The 16,551-nt window shown below is 34.1% G+C and overlaps 2 protein-coding genes and 2 pseudogenes across 3 annotated transcripts; all 4 read right to left on the minus strand.

The window, feature by feature from the left end:
- Window positions 1-23: 23 nt before the first annotated feature.
- Window positions 24-2,824, minus strand: LOC104765691 (uncharacterized). Of its 2 annotated transcripts, XM_087501924.1 has the most exons (2): window positions 2,301-2,797; window positions 24-2,211 (listed from the first exon to the last, which is right to left on the minus strand). In XM_087501924.1, the coding sequence occupies exon 2, from the start codon at window positions 2,139-2,141 to the stop codon at window positions 192-194; it is 1,950 nt and encodes a 649-aa protein (XP_087358050.1). In that variant the 5' UTR covers window positions 2,142-2,211; window positions 2,301-2,797; the 3' UTR covers window positions 24-191. The 2 variants fall into 2 exon arrangements, with proteins under 2 accessions (XP_087358050.1, XP_010487748.1); XM_010489446.3 differs by having other exon boundaries at window positions 24-2,824.
- Window positions 2,825-9,704: 6,880 nt separating this feature from the next.
- Window positions 9,705-10,438, minus strand: LOC147920332 (uncharacterized). Its single transcript, XM_087501017.1, has 2 exons — window positions 10,194-10,438; window positions 9,705-10,020 (listed from the first exon to the last, which is right to left on the minus strand). Exons 1-2 carry the CDS (start codon window positions 10,436-10,438, stop codon window positions 9,705-9,707), a joined length of 561 nt encoding a protein of 186 aa, XP_087357143.1.
- Window positions 10,439-11,470: 1,032 nt separating this feature from the next.
- LOC109130747 (putative F-box protein At4g09870 pseudogene) lies at window positions 11,471-12,578 on the minus strand (annotated as a pseudogene).
- A 1,618-nt stretch (window positions 12,579-14,196) lies between these two features.
- LOC104767611 (putative F-box protein At4g09870 pseudogene) lies at window positions 14,197-15,421 on the minus strand (annotated as a pseudogene).
- Between the last annotated feature and the right edge of the window lie 1,130 nt (window positions 15,422-16,551).

Consider the following 16,551-nt stretch of genomic DNA (forward strand, 5'->3'; position numbering starts at 1 on the left):
GATAATGTTGCAATTCATGCAAATTTTGTTACTCTTCAAATGGTAATCACGTAATTTGAAGAATTTCTATTTAGATACAGAGTAATTGATGATAATCCTCAAAAATGAATATAACCGAACATTGGAATTTACAAAATTGGTGGGTGAAGAAGAAACAACAGTAGAAACAAAAAAAGTCGTGGAGATATCTCTCATTTTTGGAGATGGTACTGAGAAAGAAACTCTTGATATGAAGATGATCGTTGTTGCCATTGAGAGAGAAGCGTCTTGGACGTAAGCAAAGCTTTTGTATCAAAATTCACTTTCCGATTTTCGAAGCAAATCTCTACTGGAGACAAGTTATCGAACAGTTCAAGCCCTGTTGTTCCTCCATCATCAATGTCAGCTTCTTTACAGCGACGCACTCTGGAGACAAACGTAGTGAGTTCTTTCTGTTGTCTGTCTGAATCAGTTGTCTTTGTGATCGGACGGTAAGAAATGAACGCCTTCTTCTCCTTCTGTGAATCACTGTTGAGCCACATGTCATCGTCTCGGTCATCGCCAAGTGATATGGTCGTCTCATCTTCTTGACCTGAGTTTGCGAGCTCGCGGGTTACTTTGGATATTTGATTGCATCGGTTAGAGAATTCTGCTTCAGGCGAGAACTCTTGTTCTGAGTTGAGACATCCGTTGCGGAACTCATGTAGTGTTGTGAGAACTGGAAGTGGAAGAACAGGACCAACGAGCTCAACACTGGGTTGCTCCTTCTTTGACCATTTACTACTCCGTCTTGAAGGTTTCCTTACCAAGAAAGGCGGTAGCTGTGGGAATTCTGGAACAGCTAAGAACTCGAGAGACGGTTTCTTCTTGTCTACCAGAACATCTTCAAACTCAGAGTAGTTGGAGAATGCAAGCAACAAAATCTCTATAGGTAAGCTTGACCAGGTTTCTCTCAATGCAATGTCGAAAACGCTTGTCGGTGAACTGATATTCTCAAAGACTGCGGTTACGCTAGAGGAAGATCTATCTCTACCAAATCCGCAAATCTTCAACTTCTTACATAACTCCTCATGGCAGTTTAAGCTAAAAGATTTATTCTTCTGCAAACCTGATGATTTTGTCTTCATCTTTGAATCGATAAACCCGGCGAGCTTCCCTTTTGTGTGAGCAGAGAGATACTTGAGGTCGAGATATTTAAATCGTCTCGGGAGTTTGTATTCATCTTCATCAGGGAGGTACAGTAAGTTCACCTCGTCAGGTTTGCAGGCTGAATCTTTGTGAGCTACTTCTAAACTTTTTAAAGCAGAAGCACAGAACTTAACTGCTTCAAGCTTCCCCGAGGATGTTAACCGAATCAAAGTAAACCCGGAAGATTGATCTGATGACTCAAGTGGAAGGTACTTGTTTAGAACACCAAAACCGAGAACAAGAACACTCTTTTTCTGCCAATCGATCCACTCGAGAAGAGACTCCTTCATCATCCCTTCCCTAAAGACACAATCTCCGCATAGACACTTTCCGGCAGGTAAGAGTAGATTGTGTGGAAGCTCCCATACATACAAGGAACAAGGATCCTTCACAACAGATGGAGAAGGTCCATAACAGAACATTTGAGATTGCGCATTCCAAAACGAGCCAATGATAACACAAGAAGTAGTTGATTCAACAGTCCCAAGCCCGAGTTCAGACAATCTATAAGCATCGATAAAGCAAGGCCTCTCAACATCATGCTGCCATTTCAGCAAAGGCACTCCTGATCTCGGATCACAGAGAAATACATAGCTCTGAGAAGCAAGAATAAACCGAAAACTGTCACTACCCGCCTTTGCAAAGCCAACAAACTCTTCAGTTCCAGCCATGTTCATACTCTCAACTTGCAATAAACATCTCACACTGCAATCCTCAGAGCTTCTGGTAATAGCAAAGACTACATCAGACCGAGCAACAAGATAAATCCCAAAAGTCCAACCAAAATCACATCCTAACCAATTCCTCCTATTGACTGCAGCTGATCTCCCATGACCTTCCCAAGAAACTTTAAGTTTGGAACCTCTAAGCCTACAATGACTCTGATTCAAATCAAACAAAAAGACCTCACCGTTCTCTAACAAGACTAAACACTCTCCAGTAAGATGAGGGCTCCAAGAAGCGCTCACAATCATACACCTCTTAAACTGCTTACAACCAAGGTTTCTCAAAACCGGCTTCCCTTGAGATTCATCATACTTGACACTGAACCAATGAATCGAATACAACGAATAAACCAAAACGTATCCCAATTCGTTAGAAGAAGTACACTTATCCGCTACAAAAACACTAACCGGTTGCACCAAAATCTTCAAAATTCGAGAAAATAAACGCTCTGTTGCCACAAAGACGTCACCTCCGTTCGAACCCATGACTTGTAACCCACCGGAATCTCCAACAGAAAGCAGCAAGAACCCAATCCGATCAAGGTTAGTCCCTGTGGGAAAAAACACCAAGACTGAATTTTTAGTTGGGAAAGGTAGAAACTGGAGGCGATTGTAGGAGAGAACCCTAGCGGTATCATCGTGCGGACTGGGAATATTGAAAGAGGCGCTGACGATTGCGGAAGAATCCGACGGAGGGACGCCCGAGACGGAGAGAAAACGCGCGGGAGTTAGGTGAGGGACAGTAGAGAGAATCGGAGGAGAGAGTGAGGGAGAAGAGAAGAGTAGCTCCGAATCTGATGGGTTCGAGAAGTAAGGACCAACGGGAGAGGAGATGCAGGTTTTGCGTCCCCATTCATCTGTAATCTCCATTACAACCAAAGCGGCTTTCGTTTTCTACGGCGATCGGCGGTGAATCGAGCGACTAAATTAAATAGGTTGGCGTTAACCGAACGAATAAATTTAAATTATTATTTCGTACCTGAATAAACCAAACCTAACCAAGCCAAATTCCTTTTTTTTTTTTTATTACACATTATGTTCAGCTTATACAACAAACAAAAACCAGTACTTGATCAATAATTACAACTAGGATTTATCCCATGGTAAACCACATATCTATTCGTTTTCATAAACATTTAAATAAGTTAGTATACTAATATAATCAGGTTTTATTTAGTTAATATAAATATTAGAATATTATATATAATCCCCTATATATTAAGAGAGAAACATTCTTGAAAAAATGATGATGTGTCGTCGCCAGAGAGCTCAATGCACTATTTAACAAATAACCCTCATTAATTAATACTAATTACATCTATGCCATTATAGATTTAAATCAAAATTCATTACATAAATTAAAATTATTAGTAGCCATTTAATTTGAATATATATTATACTTCTAAAAAAAATAGTAAACAACAAATTAATTTCTTTTTTAAAATTTAATAATTACTCATGTTTATTAAGATAAAGTCCATACAAATTTCTCCACCATGTTAATTAAAGTTCTTTGCCACGTTCAAATATTTCACGGGTGAAACGTATTTTACACAAAATAAAAGCTAATTTGAATAATAATAAAAAATTAGTTACATATTTTGTTTTACACAAACAAATCTTACATCCCAAATAATAATTTTACTCATAATAGTCTTATTTGAATCGATTTATCCGCACTATGTGCGGGTTATTACCTAGTATGTTGTATTTGCAAAATTTACCCCATAGTAAATTTATTTGTTTTGTAATATCAATGCACTTATATATATATATATATATATATATATATATTATTTTGGTGTTTTTACAATAATTAACAGTACTTGTTAATAAAATTATATGAATTGACTTTGAAAAAACAATAAATATGTGTACATTCAAAAATACAGTGAACTATGATTAAAATCAAAAAAAAATTAAGACCATAGTTTTGTGCATGGTCTTAAACCATGGTCAAAAATACAATGAAATATGATTAAAATCAAATTTATGGTGATTAATAGTGTTTAAGACCATGGTTTTTTGGAAAATCATTTCAAAAAAGATTATTGCACAAAAATATACTTCAAAAATGTTAAGATAGATTTTTAAAATATATTTCCGTTTATAAAAATTCAAATCGCATCATATGCTGAAAAAAAATCTATTAGTTTTTTTAACTTTATGTATTAAATAGTAATTCAAATAATTAAAGATAAGATTAAATAAAAGTGAAAGGAGAATTATATTATAATCTAACATATTGCTTTAAATTAGGTAGATAGATTTTAGGAAATTTGAAATTAATATTATCAAATAAGAAAATGATTGTGTTTGGTTGTAAGGATTGTAGAGAATTTAATTGAGACTTGTTTGGATACAAAGATAAAAAAAGATGGCACAAAAATGTACTCCAAAAATGTTAAGATAGATATTATAATTATTACTTAAAATATCTCACAAAATAATAATGTAAATACAACAAACAAACAGTATAAAATTATAGTACACACCAAACAAATTAAAAAAAGAGATATATATACAATTATTTCGCCGTATTCAAAATAAAACTCTAATAATATGGAGACTAGATCAATTTTACACAAAAGTTATGATTATATACTAATAAACATCAAATATTAATTTACCGATAGTTGTGATGACTTATATTTTTCTATTTTATTGAATATTATTGCTACTATGTAGTAGACAAGTTTTTGTTTGAACTAAACTTCAATTCTTTTATATGACTATCCATTTAATTATATTCTCAAATTATATATAATACTTAAAATAACTAAATTTAATTACGAAGCCTTGTGTATTATACATATTATTTGTTTCTTCTGTATTTGTTTATCTATACATACAAAATATACATGTCAAATTCAAAAAAAGATGTTTATCGTTTTACCAAATAATCGTAATATTAAACACTTGGATCAAACTTTGTAAGATATTTGATCAAACAACATGAATGCAAAATCTAAAAACACATATGTCCACAAACCCTAGCACATCTAAAAACACACATGAACACTAGAAACTAATTAGAGATTAAACCCTAGTACTAGCTTATCAACTATATGTTAATTACTTGAAGATTAAGACTAATTCATGATGTACCATATTAGTGCAGCATTATAATGTATTTTTTGTCGATTATGTTGGATTTTTTGTTCTCTTGCTAACATACTTTTGAAATTGATGAATTGTTTGTTTTGTCTAGTACATGATCAGTTTATTGTCAATTATTTTTGAAAATCAAATTTTATAACATATTCATATCTAGAAGAAATATAGCAGCAAAAAATGAGATAATAAATTTTGTCAAAGATAAGAAAAAAGCACATCTAACTGTAATGAATATGACTTTAGATTTAACTTATGAATATGTTCCATCTTTGAGGCATCATAGATAGCTAGTTGTGTCTCATGTGAAACCAATAAGTGGAATTGGTCCTTGTGGAATTCAACTCGTGTGTCGGCTGATGGCTATTTTCCACGTGGTTTATATATTTTATATATCAAATTAATTTATTGGTGATAATTAAATGTTTGTGTTTTACAAAATCGGTATATAACTAACAATTTTAAAGATCTATGATCCTAAATATTTTGAAAAAGTAATAATGAATAAAAAAAAGTCTATCGATGTTAAATCATGTGTTATCATCATGGGAGAAGATTTTTATGATCCATTCTTATTAAAAACATATAAATTAGTTTAAATTATAAGTTTTTCTATACCATTTTGAAAAATTACTCTCTTTTGTTATCAATTTCTAATATAAAAATGATTAAATTCTAAACGCTACATTCCAAATACTATATATACCCTTAAAAACTATATCCCAAATGTAAAATAGAGAACTTGAACCTAAAAACAAATTCTAAAAATCAATTTAAAAACACATTGTAATTATGTAAAAGAAGAAAAAAATGAAAATGACAAAAAATAGTATTTTTGAAAATGAGTATTTCTAAGAATTTCTCAAGCTTTTTCAAAGAAAATCATAAAATTGAAGCAAAAATTGGTAATATGTTGAGTTGAAAATTTTGTGTGGATTGTTGAATATTTTGTTACTTTATATAACAGGAAATATATTAAGCTATAGACTTTATAATAAATTTATTTAGATATTTGTTAAATTTTAACATATAAAATCAATTAACCATTTTTGTGTTAAATATGTATATATATAACCATTTTCGAAAAAAATTATTTGTTATTCTAAAATTCGAATATAGTTTTAATCTATTAAAATATTAGTTAAATTTAAACCTCTACAAAATTTTCATTTTATATATAAAGATTAGAATTTTTACTAAAATAGAAAATAGGGTATTTTTCAAAAGATAATACAATAAATACATTTTTGTTGAAATGAAAATGGACATATATACCCTTTTTAATAAAAATTGTTTTAACAATTAAATAAAATAATAAAAACAATAAAAACTAAATTTAAAGTTTAAAATAACTCAAATATAAAAATACATTACTTTTTAAAATTGTTAAATTCAGAATAAATTACTAATAAATATAAATTATAACAAAAATGTATTATTGTATTTTAAATAATGATTACATGAATAAATTTTTGACCTTAAAATTTTGAATAATAAAAAAAAGAATTTAAATATTTTTGTTGATATTATTTAGATCTAAATTTATTTAAAAATAAATAATTCAAGATTATACAATTTATAATATATATATATATTAATGTTTTTAGACTAATTTTAATCAATGTTGATTTATTTATAATGTCGACTTTATGAACAATTGTTTTTTTTTTTTACTTCTGTTGACTAAATTATATTTTTCATCGACTTATATTAAAACAGTTGACTTATGTTATGACTAGTGGATTTATAGTCGATTTTTTTAATTGTTGACTTATTCTTTTTTTTTTTGTCAACCATTAGGGCACAACAAGCCGGCCCATTAGCCTAATCCCTATATTCGTAGGGAGCGGGACTCAATCCCTGGGTGTGATGGTGCCTTGTGCATTAAGGACTTACCTTTGGCTACTGCACTAAAGTCACTTCACGTTGACTTATTCTTTTTGTTCATCGATTTATATTTTTTTTGTTTATTTGTGTATTCATTGTTGACTTATTACATTTTACATTGATTTATTAATAAAGTTGATATTTTGAATGATTGATTTAAGTTTAATTTTTGTCGACTTATTTATTTTCCCATCGATATATTTTCAAATTCCCGACTTTTTTTTGTTTGATTGTTTTTTTACATAGTCGACTTTTGATGATGTTGACTTATATTTTTTCTTGTCGATTTGTTTGGTCTTAGTAGACTTATTTCATTTTACGTTGAATTATTAATATGTTTGACTTTTTGAACTGTCGACCTATATTTTATTCCTGCTGATTTATGTTTTTTCTTTGTTGACGTATATTAAAAAAGTCGACTTCCTTTTTTATTAATTGATTTGTTACATAGTCGTTTTTTTTTAACTGTTGATTTATTTTTTAAAAGCTCACAATATTTGATTATGTTATTAAACTTAATAATTTTTAAAATAAATTAAAATTATGTAACTTATATTCGAATTTTCAGTAAAATATTTAATAAATCGAAATATATATATTTATTTTTCGAAATAGTTTATTGAATGAAAAAATTAAAGAATTATTAGTAAATTAATATTTCTTTATCAGAATTTTAGTTTTCTTTATTCATTAATATTTTCCATAATATACTACTTCCTCATTATCTAAATTTTCTCAATATCTAATTTATAAACAGTGTTTTTTAAAATAATTTTTTAACGTAAATTAATTTAATTATGTGTTTATTTTTTTAACGTTCAATTATTAATTAATGGCATATTTATTTATTTTATCTTAATTTAGTCTTTTAGTAATTGATCAATATTATATATAATAAATTAATTCATTATTTTTTAAATTTTTTTAGTAGAATTCCAAATATCTAGTTTAATGTTTTTTAAAATAATTTTTCAAATCAGTTAATTTAATTATATTGTATTTAGTTTTAATTAATTTGTAATTGAGGACAAAATAGTCATTTAGTTCAATAAATAAGGTACATTTCAAAAACTTAAAAAAATTAGTATAGATTTCAAATTTCCTATTAAGTTTAAGGTATGTATTCAAAAAATTTCGATTTTTTTCTTAATATTTTAAGGAAGAAGTACATATAACATTATATCCCACGAGTATTTTATTTTGAATCAATAACAAAAAAATTGTTTGAAGTTATTATTTTTTTTTCCACACTACTCCTTGATGTTTTTACTTTGAAGGAAGTCACGATTCATATTATGAAAAAAAATAATAAATTTTATAAATCTCGGCAGATTTAGAAAGAAAGTTTACATGTTTTTGATTTTCTTTTTTTTTAAGCAGTAGCTAGTGACGATTCACTAATTCATTAGTTATTCAAAAATATGATTTGGTTCTTCTACGGATGTATGGATCTGGACGGACCCTTACGTCAATTATGTACTTTTATAGAATCCTCTTGTTTGTTGCCATTAAGATCACATCCCAACCAAAGATAATGTGATTTTAGTGTCGTAGCAAATGAGGAAAATCATATTAATATCAAGAAGAAAACAGGCTAAGCACTCAAAAATACGGAATTCCACACGGACTCCTCCAAATAAAGGTGCCTTTCTAGTTCAAATTATAAGCATATTAAAATTCATAGAAGAGAAAGAAACTGAGCGTCTTGAATTCATACTTTGAGAGTAATTTAGACAAAGACAATAGATCATCCAAATTTGTTAAGAAAGAAAGAGATTAACGTATTCAAAGACTGAATTAAATATTAAGAGATCACACACAAACATGCTCAAGCTTCAAGCCTCCGTGGTAGGGAACCTTAAAAGACGACTTTTTCAGTGAGCTTTCATAGAGCTTGTATATGCTCACACACAAACATGTTCCTTTTTTTGTTTCTTGGGTCCAATTAGAAGACTTTCACAGAGGAAATTAACGCTTTCACGACACTTAATAAAGATATATGTAGTTCATAATGGCTAATAAACCTAAAGTGTTGGATGACTTAAATAATGGAATTTGTGTCCAAATAACGAACCTTACAAATTCTTGTGGCGCTAGCTGACTTACTCGAACTTGAAGGAGGTGATGATTTCTAGCTGTAACTTGCAAAGCAATGAATTAGGGGTGAAAAAAAGAAAACTCAGAGAAGAGAAAGGGAGATATCTTCTTACATGTTTTATGAATCACTTGTCATTAAATTTGAAAAGCGTAAAAATTGAACATAATTCTCTCTTCTTTATACATAGTTTATATATATATATATTTTTTAGCAAAAAGATTTCATTCATTCAAGCTAAAAACGGGAGGTTTTTGAAAAAAAAGCAATGTTTAAATTAAGCACTTCTTCAAGTGATACCACTTGTCAATACAATATGCATGAGAGCTCGAAAAGGGTTATTCCAAGGACTTGAGGACGACCAAGAAAAACTAAGAGAAACACACAAAGAAATAAAATGGCTGCATATCGCAAGTAGGTAGCTTATTTAGTCTCTAGTCACCTCTTTTACACTCTGCGCCGAAGGTTCTCGATTTGAACCAAACAAATGTGGATACACAGAACGACAACAATATTCTCCAAAACCTAGTTGTTTGACTTTATTTATTTTATTTTTTTTTAGATAACAGGTTAATTATATAATCAAAAGGAACTTGAGGTTTACAAAAGTTACTAGTAGTGGCTACATCCCAAAAATAAAATAAAAAGCTGCAGACACGCGAAGATACTAATTCCGAAAAGGAGAATCAAGATTAATTAGGAGCAGCAGAAGCTCATTAGTGTTGAGGAAGCCATTTGAGTAGCAGTCCTTTCCCCTGCTTGGAGTATTGGTGAGCAAGGAGAATATCTCTGATTGTTCTGTCCAGGACTCTGAACAGAGCTTCAGGTGCGGTGTGGGTGCCGTTGTGATAGCGTGAGTTGCGTTCTTGCCAGAGATGGTAGACTGTCGCTTGGGAAACCAGTTTCTTTAGAGTAGAAGATAGCGCTTGAGAGTGACCAATAAGCCAGCTGATTAGGGTCGGCCATGAGATGAAAGTGAGCACAGGGAGTCGAAATCTTGCCAGAACCAAACCCCATAGATCTCGCGCATAGCTGCAGAAAAGAAAGAGGTGCTCTCTGTTCTCATTTCCTTCAGCGCAGAAAACACAATTAGTGTCTTCGACTAGTCCCCAGTTGAACAATCTTGATTTCAGGGGTTGAGGTGAGCGACCCAAAACATAAAGGAGTGCTTTGGAATTCCTTTTTTGAACCAAATAGCCTTATACCAGTGTTTGATCTCCTTCCTAGGCCTCACTGCGTCCCAAGTGAGCTTTGTACTGAAGTAGTCCTTTCTGTTGCCCTCCGGACCCCAGGAGTATGAGTCTTGCCCTGATGATGACGAAGGGGGAGTCAAAGAAGTCAACAAGTCCCTGATGGTGAGTAGGAGAGGGTTTCTGGTCCTGAGGGAAGGTAGCCTCCAACCTTGTGGACCAGTGCCCTGAGCAACCGTCGCATCTCTGGGAATCCCCATTAGTCTCGGTCCTTCATTTCCTACCACATCAATCAGAGGCCCTAAGGTACTCCAATTATCAAACCAGTAACTCGCTGTATTGCCGTCTCCAAGGTGACAGCCCAGGAACCACTTTGACAATTCTCCACCATCCAGTAGCTTTGGTTTTTAAGCATATGTTCTTTCATCCAGGCCACCCAAAGAGAGCCGCTGTTTGTGAATAACAACCAAACCAGCTTCATATTCAGCGTTTTATTCCAAATACTGAAATTACGAAGGCCTAGTCCACCTTCTTTCTTAGGGAGACAGATGTCCTTCCAGGATACTTTTGCTGCGGTTTTCTTCTCTATATCCCCCGCCCAAAGAAACGCAGTACAAAGAGATTCAATGGATCTGAGACATCCTTTCGGGAGGGCGAACGCAGAGGACCAGAAATTTACAGAGCTGTTAATAACATCAGAGATAAGCTGAAGTCTTCCCGCAAAGGAGAGGACCTTGGTGGTCCAAGAGGTGAACCTGGCCTTGATGTTATCCAACAGTGGCGAATAGTCTGCTTTTCTCAACTTTCGGTGGAGAAGAAGGAGACCGAGATATCTCACCGGGAAAGATCCAAACTGAAAACCTTGGTGGGCTAACTGGTTGGTGGTTTCTACCGAGACTCCAGCGACGAACAGAGTGGATTTATCAACGTTCATACTCAACCATGACAGGAGTTTGAAGTCCTCCAACAGAGAAACAATCTCACGAAGAGAGTTTATCCCTCCATCAAAGAAGATCATGAGATCATCGGCAAAGGCGAGGTGAGAGATGATGGGATTCTTGCCAAGCGGATGGTAGCCTATTATGCCAGACTCGAAGCTGCGACTAAGCATATTGGAGAGAGTTTCCATGACAATCACAAACAGCGTAGGGGAGAGCGGGTCTCCCTGTCTCAGCCCTTTGCCGCCTCTGAAATAGCCACAAAGTTCGCCATTAATGTTGATGGAGAAGGAGGTCGAGGTTATGCATGGCTCCACCTAGTTGATGAATTTGGGAGGAAAGCGGGCATTAGTTAGAAGTCCCACTTGACGCAGTCAAAGGCCTTCTTAAGATCTACTTTGAGCAAACCTCTAGGGGAAACGTTCTTTCTGCCAAATCCTTGGACCATCTCAGAGGTGAGGAGGACATTTTCCACTAGTAGACGTCCTTTAACAAATGCGGATTGGGAGTTTGATATCATCAAGGGAAGGATATCTTCCATTCTCTTAGAGATGATTTTGGAGATCACCTTGTAAATGACATTGCAGCACGAGATGGGTCTGAAGTTGGTGATCTTGTCAGCTCCTATTAACATTAGGGATCAGAGATAATGCGGTTGCTTGAGAAGATTTCCTGTTCGGAAGAATTCCTTAACTGGCCGCCGTAAGTCATTCGTCTCTCACAACACACGATTTTTCTTTTCTCCTCGTCGAACAAAAAAACTTCGAATAAGACAAATACCAAAATCAGGGTAATCCAGAGATAAGACCTTGCTCCACGACAACACTTTAGTGGTGGTCGTCTCATCAATCTTATTTGTTACCCATATCTCTTTTCTTGATGTATCTCTGAGTTGTAATAGCACTGAAAGTTTCTCTTCTCTTTGATACTAGATAGAGCTATCTTTCGATAGGAAACTGATACGGAAAACTCATACGATTTCCAAATCTCTCTGTTGTATAATCAAAACTAACCATATCGAGCTGCCTCTCTTCTTCATCAAAAGCACAAAAAGTAGTTCTTACCCTTCAAAGATACGCAGGAATTACAGGGATGCCCATATAACCTGAGGTCCGGAGTGACATCATCAAGAATCCTCCATGAATTAGAGTAAAGCTCACAGATTTCATATATTCGTTTGAAGCCAAAAAAATATCTCAGTACTTTGTAGCTGGTAATTCCGGATTTATTGTCTTGGTAGGATCCAAGAACCATACCTGTAGGATCTCTTGTCACGAACTATGTGTTGGATCTTAATGGTTTCAGAGATATGGCCGGAACGCGACAGAGTATCTCTTCCAACAGATCTTGCGAAAGGTACATCGACATTAATTGTCGAAGAAGCGCCGATGGCTTTTGAGTTTTTGACGGGTTGTTTTAGGGTTTTCTCAGTGTTTCGCAGCTTTCGCTCTTCTCTTTTATATGTCTTGTAAATGGAGTTATAGTTATAAACTTTATCGTTTGTTTGGGCTTAATAAACATGGCAGCAACTCTAAGACTTTTCACTCATCATTTTCAAATTTTTTTCTTAATATTTTCATTTTCACCAAAAAGTAAATACAATACTATATAATTATTTCCCACGAGTATTTTATTTTAAAAAGTACATACAATATTATATAGTTATATATCTCACGAGTATTTTTATTTTGAATTAATAACAAAAAAAAAATTGTTTTAAGTTATTAATTTTTACCACACTACTCCTTGATGTTTTTACTTTTGAAAACGAAGACAGATTCATGTTAGAAAAGTTTGATATTTTTTTTAAAAAGAAGATCAATCTAACAAATATTGGCAGGTTTAGAAAGAAATTTTACATGTTTATGAAGCAGTAGCTACTAGCATCTGATAATAATACCACATATTTAATGAAATATGAGTTCAAGCGATTATTCAGTGAACAAGACCAAGACAAATGAAGAACAAAAGAAAAGATGAGATTACATGTAGTAGAGCTTGTTTAGTTGTTTCTTTTCCTTTTGCCTTCCGCTCGCTCAATTTGAACCAGAAACCATAATTAAGAATAGTTGGACAAAAATTTTCAGTTGTATAAACTCCAGAAACCATTACTGTGACTTTATAATCCTCCTCCCCAACAATGTATACGTACCTTGTCTTTCCACTTGTCCTCGTCTTCTTCGTCCATCCATCTCTTACTCTTACAACACAAGACGAATTTATTCTCCTCTTCTAGCAAGCAACTTACGCCACGCCAATTAATCAACTTTAATTAGGCTTCAATGCTAGGACCTTGTTCCACGACACCACTTCTTTGTTCTTACCAATCTTATTTGTCACCCATACCTCAGTCTTGGATGCAGAGTCGCCCTATAATAACACCTAAATCTTCTCATCTCTGACAACGGAAAGATGATCAGCATGCCCCTGAAAGGGACGAGCACATATCCAAACTTCTCTGTTGCAAAAGCAGATTTGGCCAAAGCAATGCCAGGGCGCTTTTGTCTTCTATCTATAGATCCAAGTGGTGGAGACCAAAACTCGGTCTAACATTTTACTTATCAATCCCTCCTCCCATTTTACGGTATACTCCGTCTTGTTCTTCTTTTTTCGGGTCCAAGAAGACTTTCACAGAGGAAAATAACGCTTTGAAGACACACTAACAAAGATTTTTGTAGAGCGTGATGGCTAATAAACCTAAAGTTTTGGATGGCTTATAAAGATCACAATGACTTGTACTGCAATCTTCATTATACACAAACTCGTCCAAATAACGAACCTTAATTACAAAATCCTGCGGCGGTGACTTACTAGAACTTGAAGGGTGCTGATTTCTAGCAGTACAACTTGTAATTTGCAAAGCAATGAATTGGCGGTGAAAAAGAAAAATCAGAGCAAACACGAGGAGATAGCTTCCTACATGTTTAATTATGGATCACTTGTCACTGAATTAGATTAGTATATATGTAAAGAAACATGATTTGATAATAAAACTTTCAAAAAAAAAAAAAAGCAATGTTAAAGCACTTCTTCTAGTGATACCACTTGTTAATACAATATGAGTAATGAGAGCTCAAAGGATTATTCCAAGGACTTGACGACGACAAAGACAAACTAAGAGAAACACACAAAGAAAGAAAATGGCTGCGCGCGTAGAGCTTGTCTAGTCCGGTAGTCACCACTTTTAGTCTTTGCGCTGAGGGTGCTCGATTTGAACCAAACTTGGAAACAAATGTGGAACACATGAAAGAATGGAATGTTCTCCAAAACTTAGTTTTGTGACTTTATTATCCTCCCCAACAATGTAAACCCAGTCGGCCCCATAATTGGCGTCGCCAGTTCTACTTCTACCTCTCTCACAACACACGATTTTTCTATTCTCCTCGTCGAACAAAAAACTTGTAAAGCCATGGCGAAGATAAGGGTAGTCCACTGTTAAGACCTTGGTCCACAACAACACTTGAGTGGTGGTCTCATCAATCTTATTTGTTACCCATATCTCTTTACTTGAGGTATCGCTCAGTTGTAGTAACAGTGAAAGTTTCTCGTCTCTCACACTAGATAGAGATTTAATAAAATAACTACCAATAGGAAACTGGTACGGAAGACTCATACGACTTCCAAAACTCTCCGTTGTATAATCAAAACTAACCATATCGAGCTGACTCTCTTCTTCATCAAAAGCAAAAAAGTAGTTCTTACCCTTCAAAGAGACGCAGGAATTACAGGGATGACCATAAGAACTCAAGTTCGGAGTGACATCAATGATCCTCCATGAATTAGAGTAAAGCTCACAGATTTCAAATACTGGTTTGTTGCCAAAACTATATCTCAGTACTTTGTAGCTGGTAGTGCCGGATTTATTGTCTTGGTAGGACCCAAGAACATACCTGTAGTTTTTCCTGTTAAGATCTATGCCTTGGATCCACCTGGTTTTACCCATAAACGGGTTCCAAACCTCCATAATACTCTTTAATGCGTTGATGTATAACAACAAGCCATCACAGTGAAAGACTTCATATATGCCGAATCCGCTAAGTTCAACACCAACCTCTTCGGATGGTGTTTCGTTTAGATTGACGTTCAAGGAACAAATCCTAGAATTCGTTGTGAACATGAGAACCATAGACTGTTTTGGGGCTTTGTCAAAGTGCTTTCTTCTGAATCTCTGGTCGTTGAATATACTGTTCCATTGCTTGCACGTAGATGTTAACGGTCTCAACGATCTGTCCGGAACGCAAAAGAGTATCTCCTCCAACAGATCCCGTGGAAGCTCCGACATCGACATTGTGGAAGAAAAGTGTGTAGTGCCCCCTGCCCGGTGGCTTTGAATTTTAAGGGTTTTTCTTCACTCGTATATATATAATAAACTATAGGCCCATATTAATATGGGCTTTATCGTATATTTAGCCCAAGAAAACATGGCAGCGGCTGGCTATTCTGATTATGGCGTTGATTGGTTTTCCCGCTACCTCCCGCAAACGCTGCCTTTGCGAGTGGTAGCGGTTGCTAGCGATTAGAACCAATCATATAAAACGCTTCCAATCGCTTCTAATCGCTCCCAACCGCTTCAAACCACTGAATTCCAAAAGCTGCTTCCCGCAAGCGTTTGCGGTTGCGGTTGGAATTTGTTTTTTTGTTTTTATAAAAAACTTAAAAGAAATCAATGATAATGAAATTCTTTTGTGTTATATCTTCTATCTAACTATTTTATTCATTAAGGATGAGAGAAAATGAAGTACGAATACGATTAGAAAGATTATAAAATAAACAATTAGAAGAAAATAACCCGGAAAACTTGATGTAAATTTAATGTTATATATGCAGACCAACGAATGCATAAATTTGAAGATACTGTTTCTGAGTGTGCTGGTCAAATACATTACCACCTCTTTTTTCTTTTACCTTAGGTCGCTCGATTTTAACCGAACTTGGAACATAATTAAGTATAACTGGCCAACATCCTTACGTTGTATCCACACCAAAATCCACTTTACTGTCTTTATCATCCTCCCCGAGAATGTATATATCTGCTTGTCGATGGACTTGGTCTCGTCTTCCATACCCATCCATGTATCGCAACGCAAGGCGACTTTCTTCTCCTAGTCAAGCAAAAAACTTACCTCATGCGAAATTTGAATATCACGGCTCAAATCTAATAATGCTAATAAGACCTATCTATAAGACACCACCGCATTGGTGGTGTCATCAATCTTACTCGTCACCCATATCTCAGTCTTGGATGTACTATCGAGTTGGATAAACCGATACTTTTAAGTTTCCTGAGAAATTTGAAAAATGTTCTAGTAAATGAATGAATGGCTCAGAAACCACTATGTATCTGGATGAGTACTTGTATTTAGGTTTTGACTTTTGAGTCACTTTAGATAGAAACGACGGAAGGGTTATCTGAAAAACCCTGATTGAATTACTAT

The sequence above is a fragment of the Camelina sativa genome, chromosome 19, assembly GCF_030686135.1.
Source record: "Camelina sativa cultivar CO46 ecotype springtype chromosome 19, ASM3068613v1".
Taxonomy (NCBI): domain Eukaryota; kingdom Viridiplantae; phylum Streptophyta; class Magnoliopsida; order Brassicales; family Brassicaceae; genus Camelina; species Camelina sativa.

Coding starts and splice junctions, on each gene's coding strand:
- LOC104765691 (XM_010489446.3), bottom strand. CDS start 2,762: ATGGAGATTACAGATGAATGGGGACGCAAAACCTGCATCTCCTCTCCC.
- LOC147920332 (XM_087501017.1), bottom strand. CDS start 10,438: ATGGGGATTCCCAGAGATGCGACGGTTGCTCAGGGCACTGGTCCACAA. Junction 10,021..10,193: donor AGGAAGGAGATCAAACACTG/GTATAAGGCTAT, acceptor TCTTTTCTGCAG/CTATGCGCGAGATCTATGGG.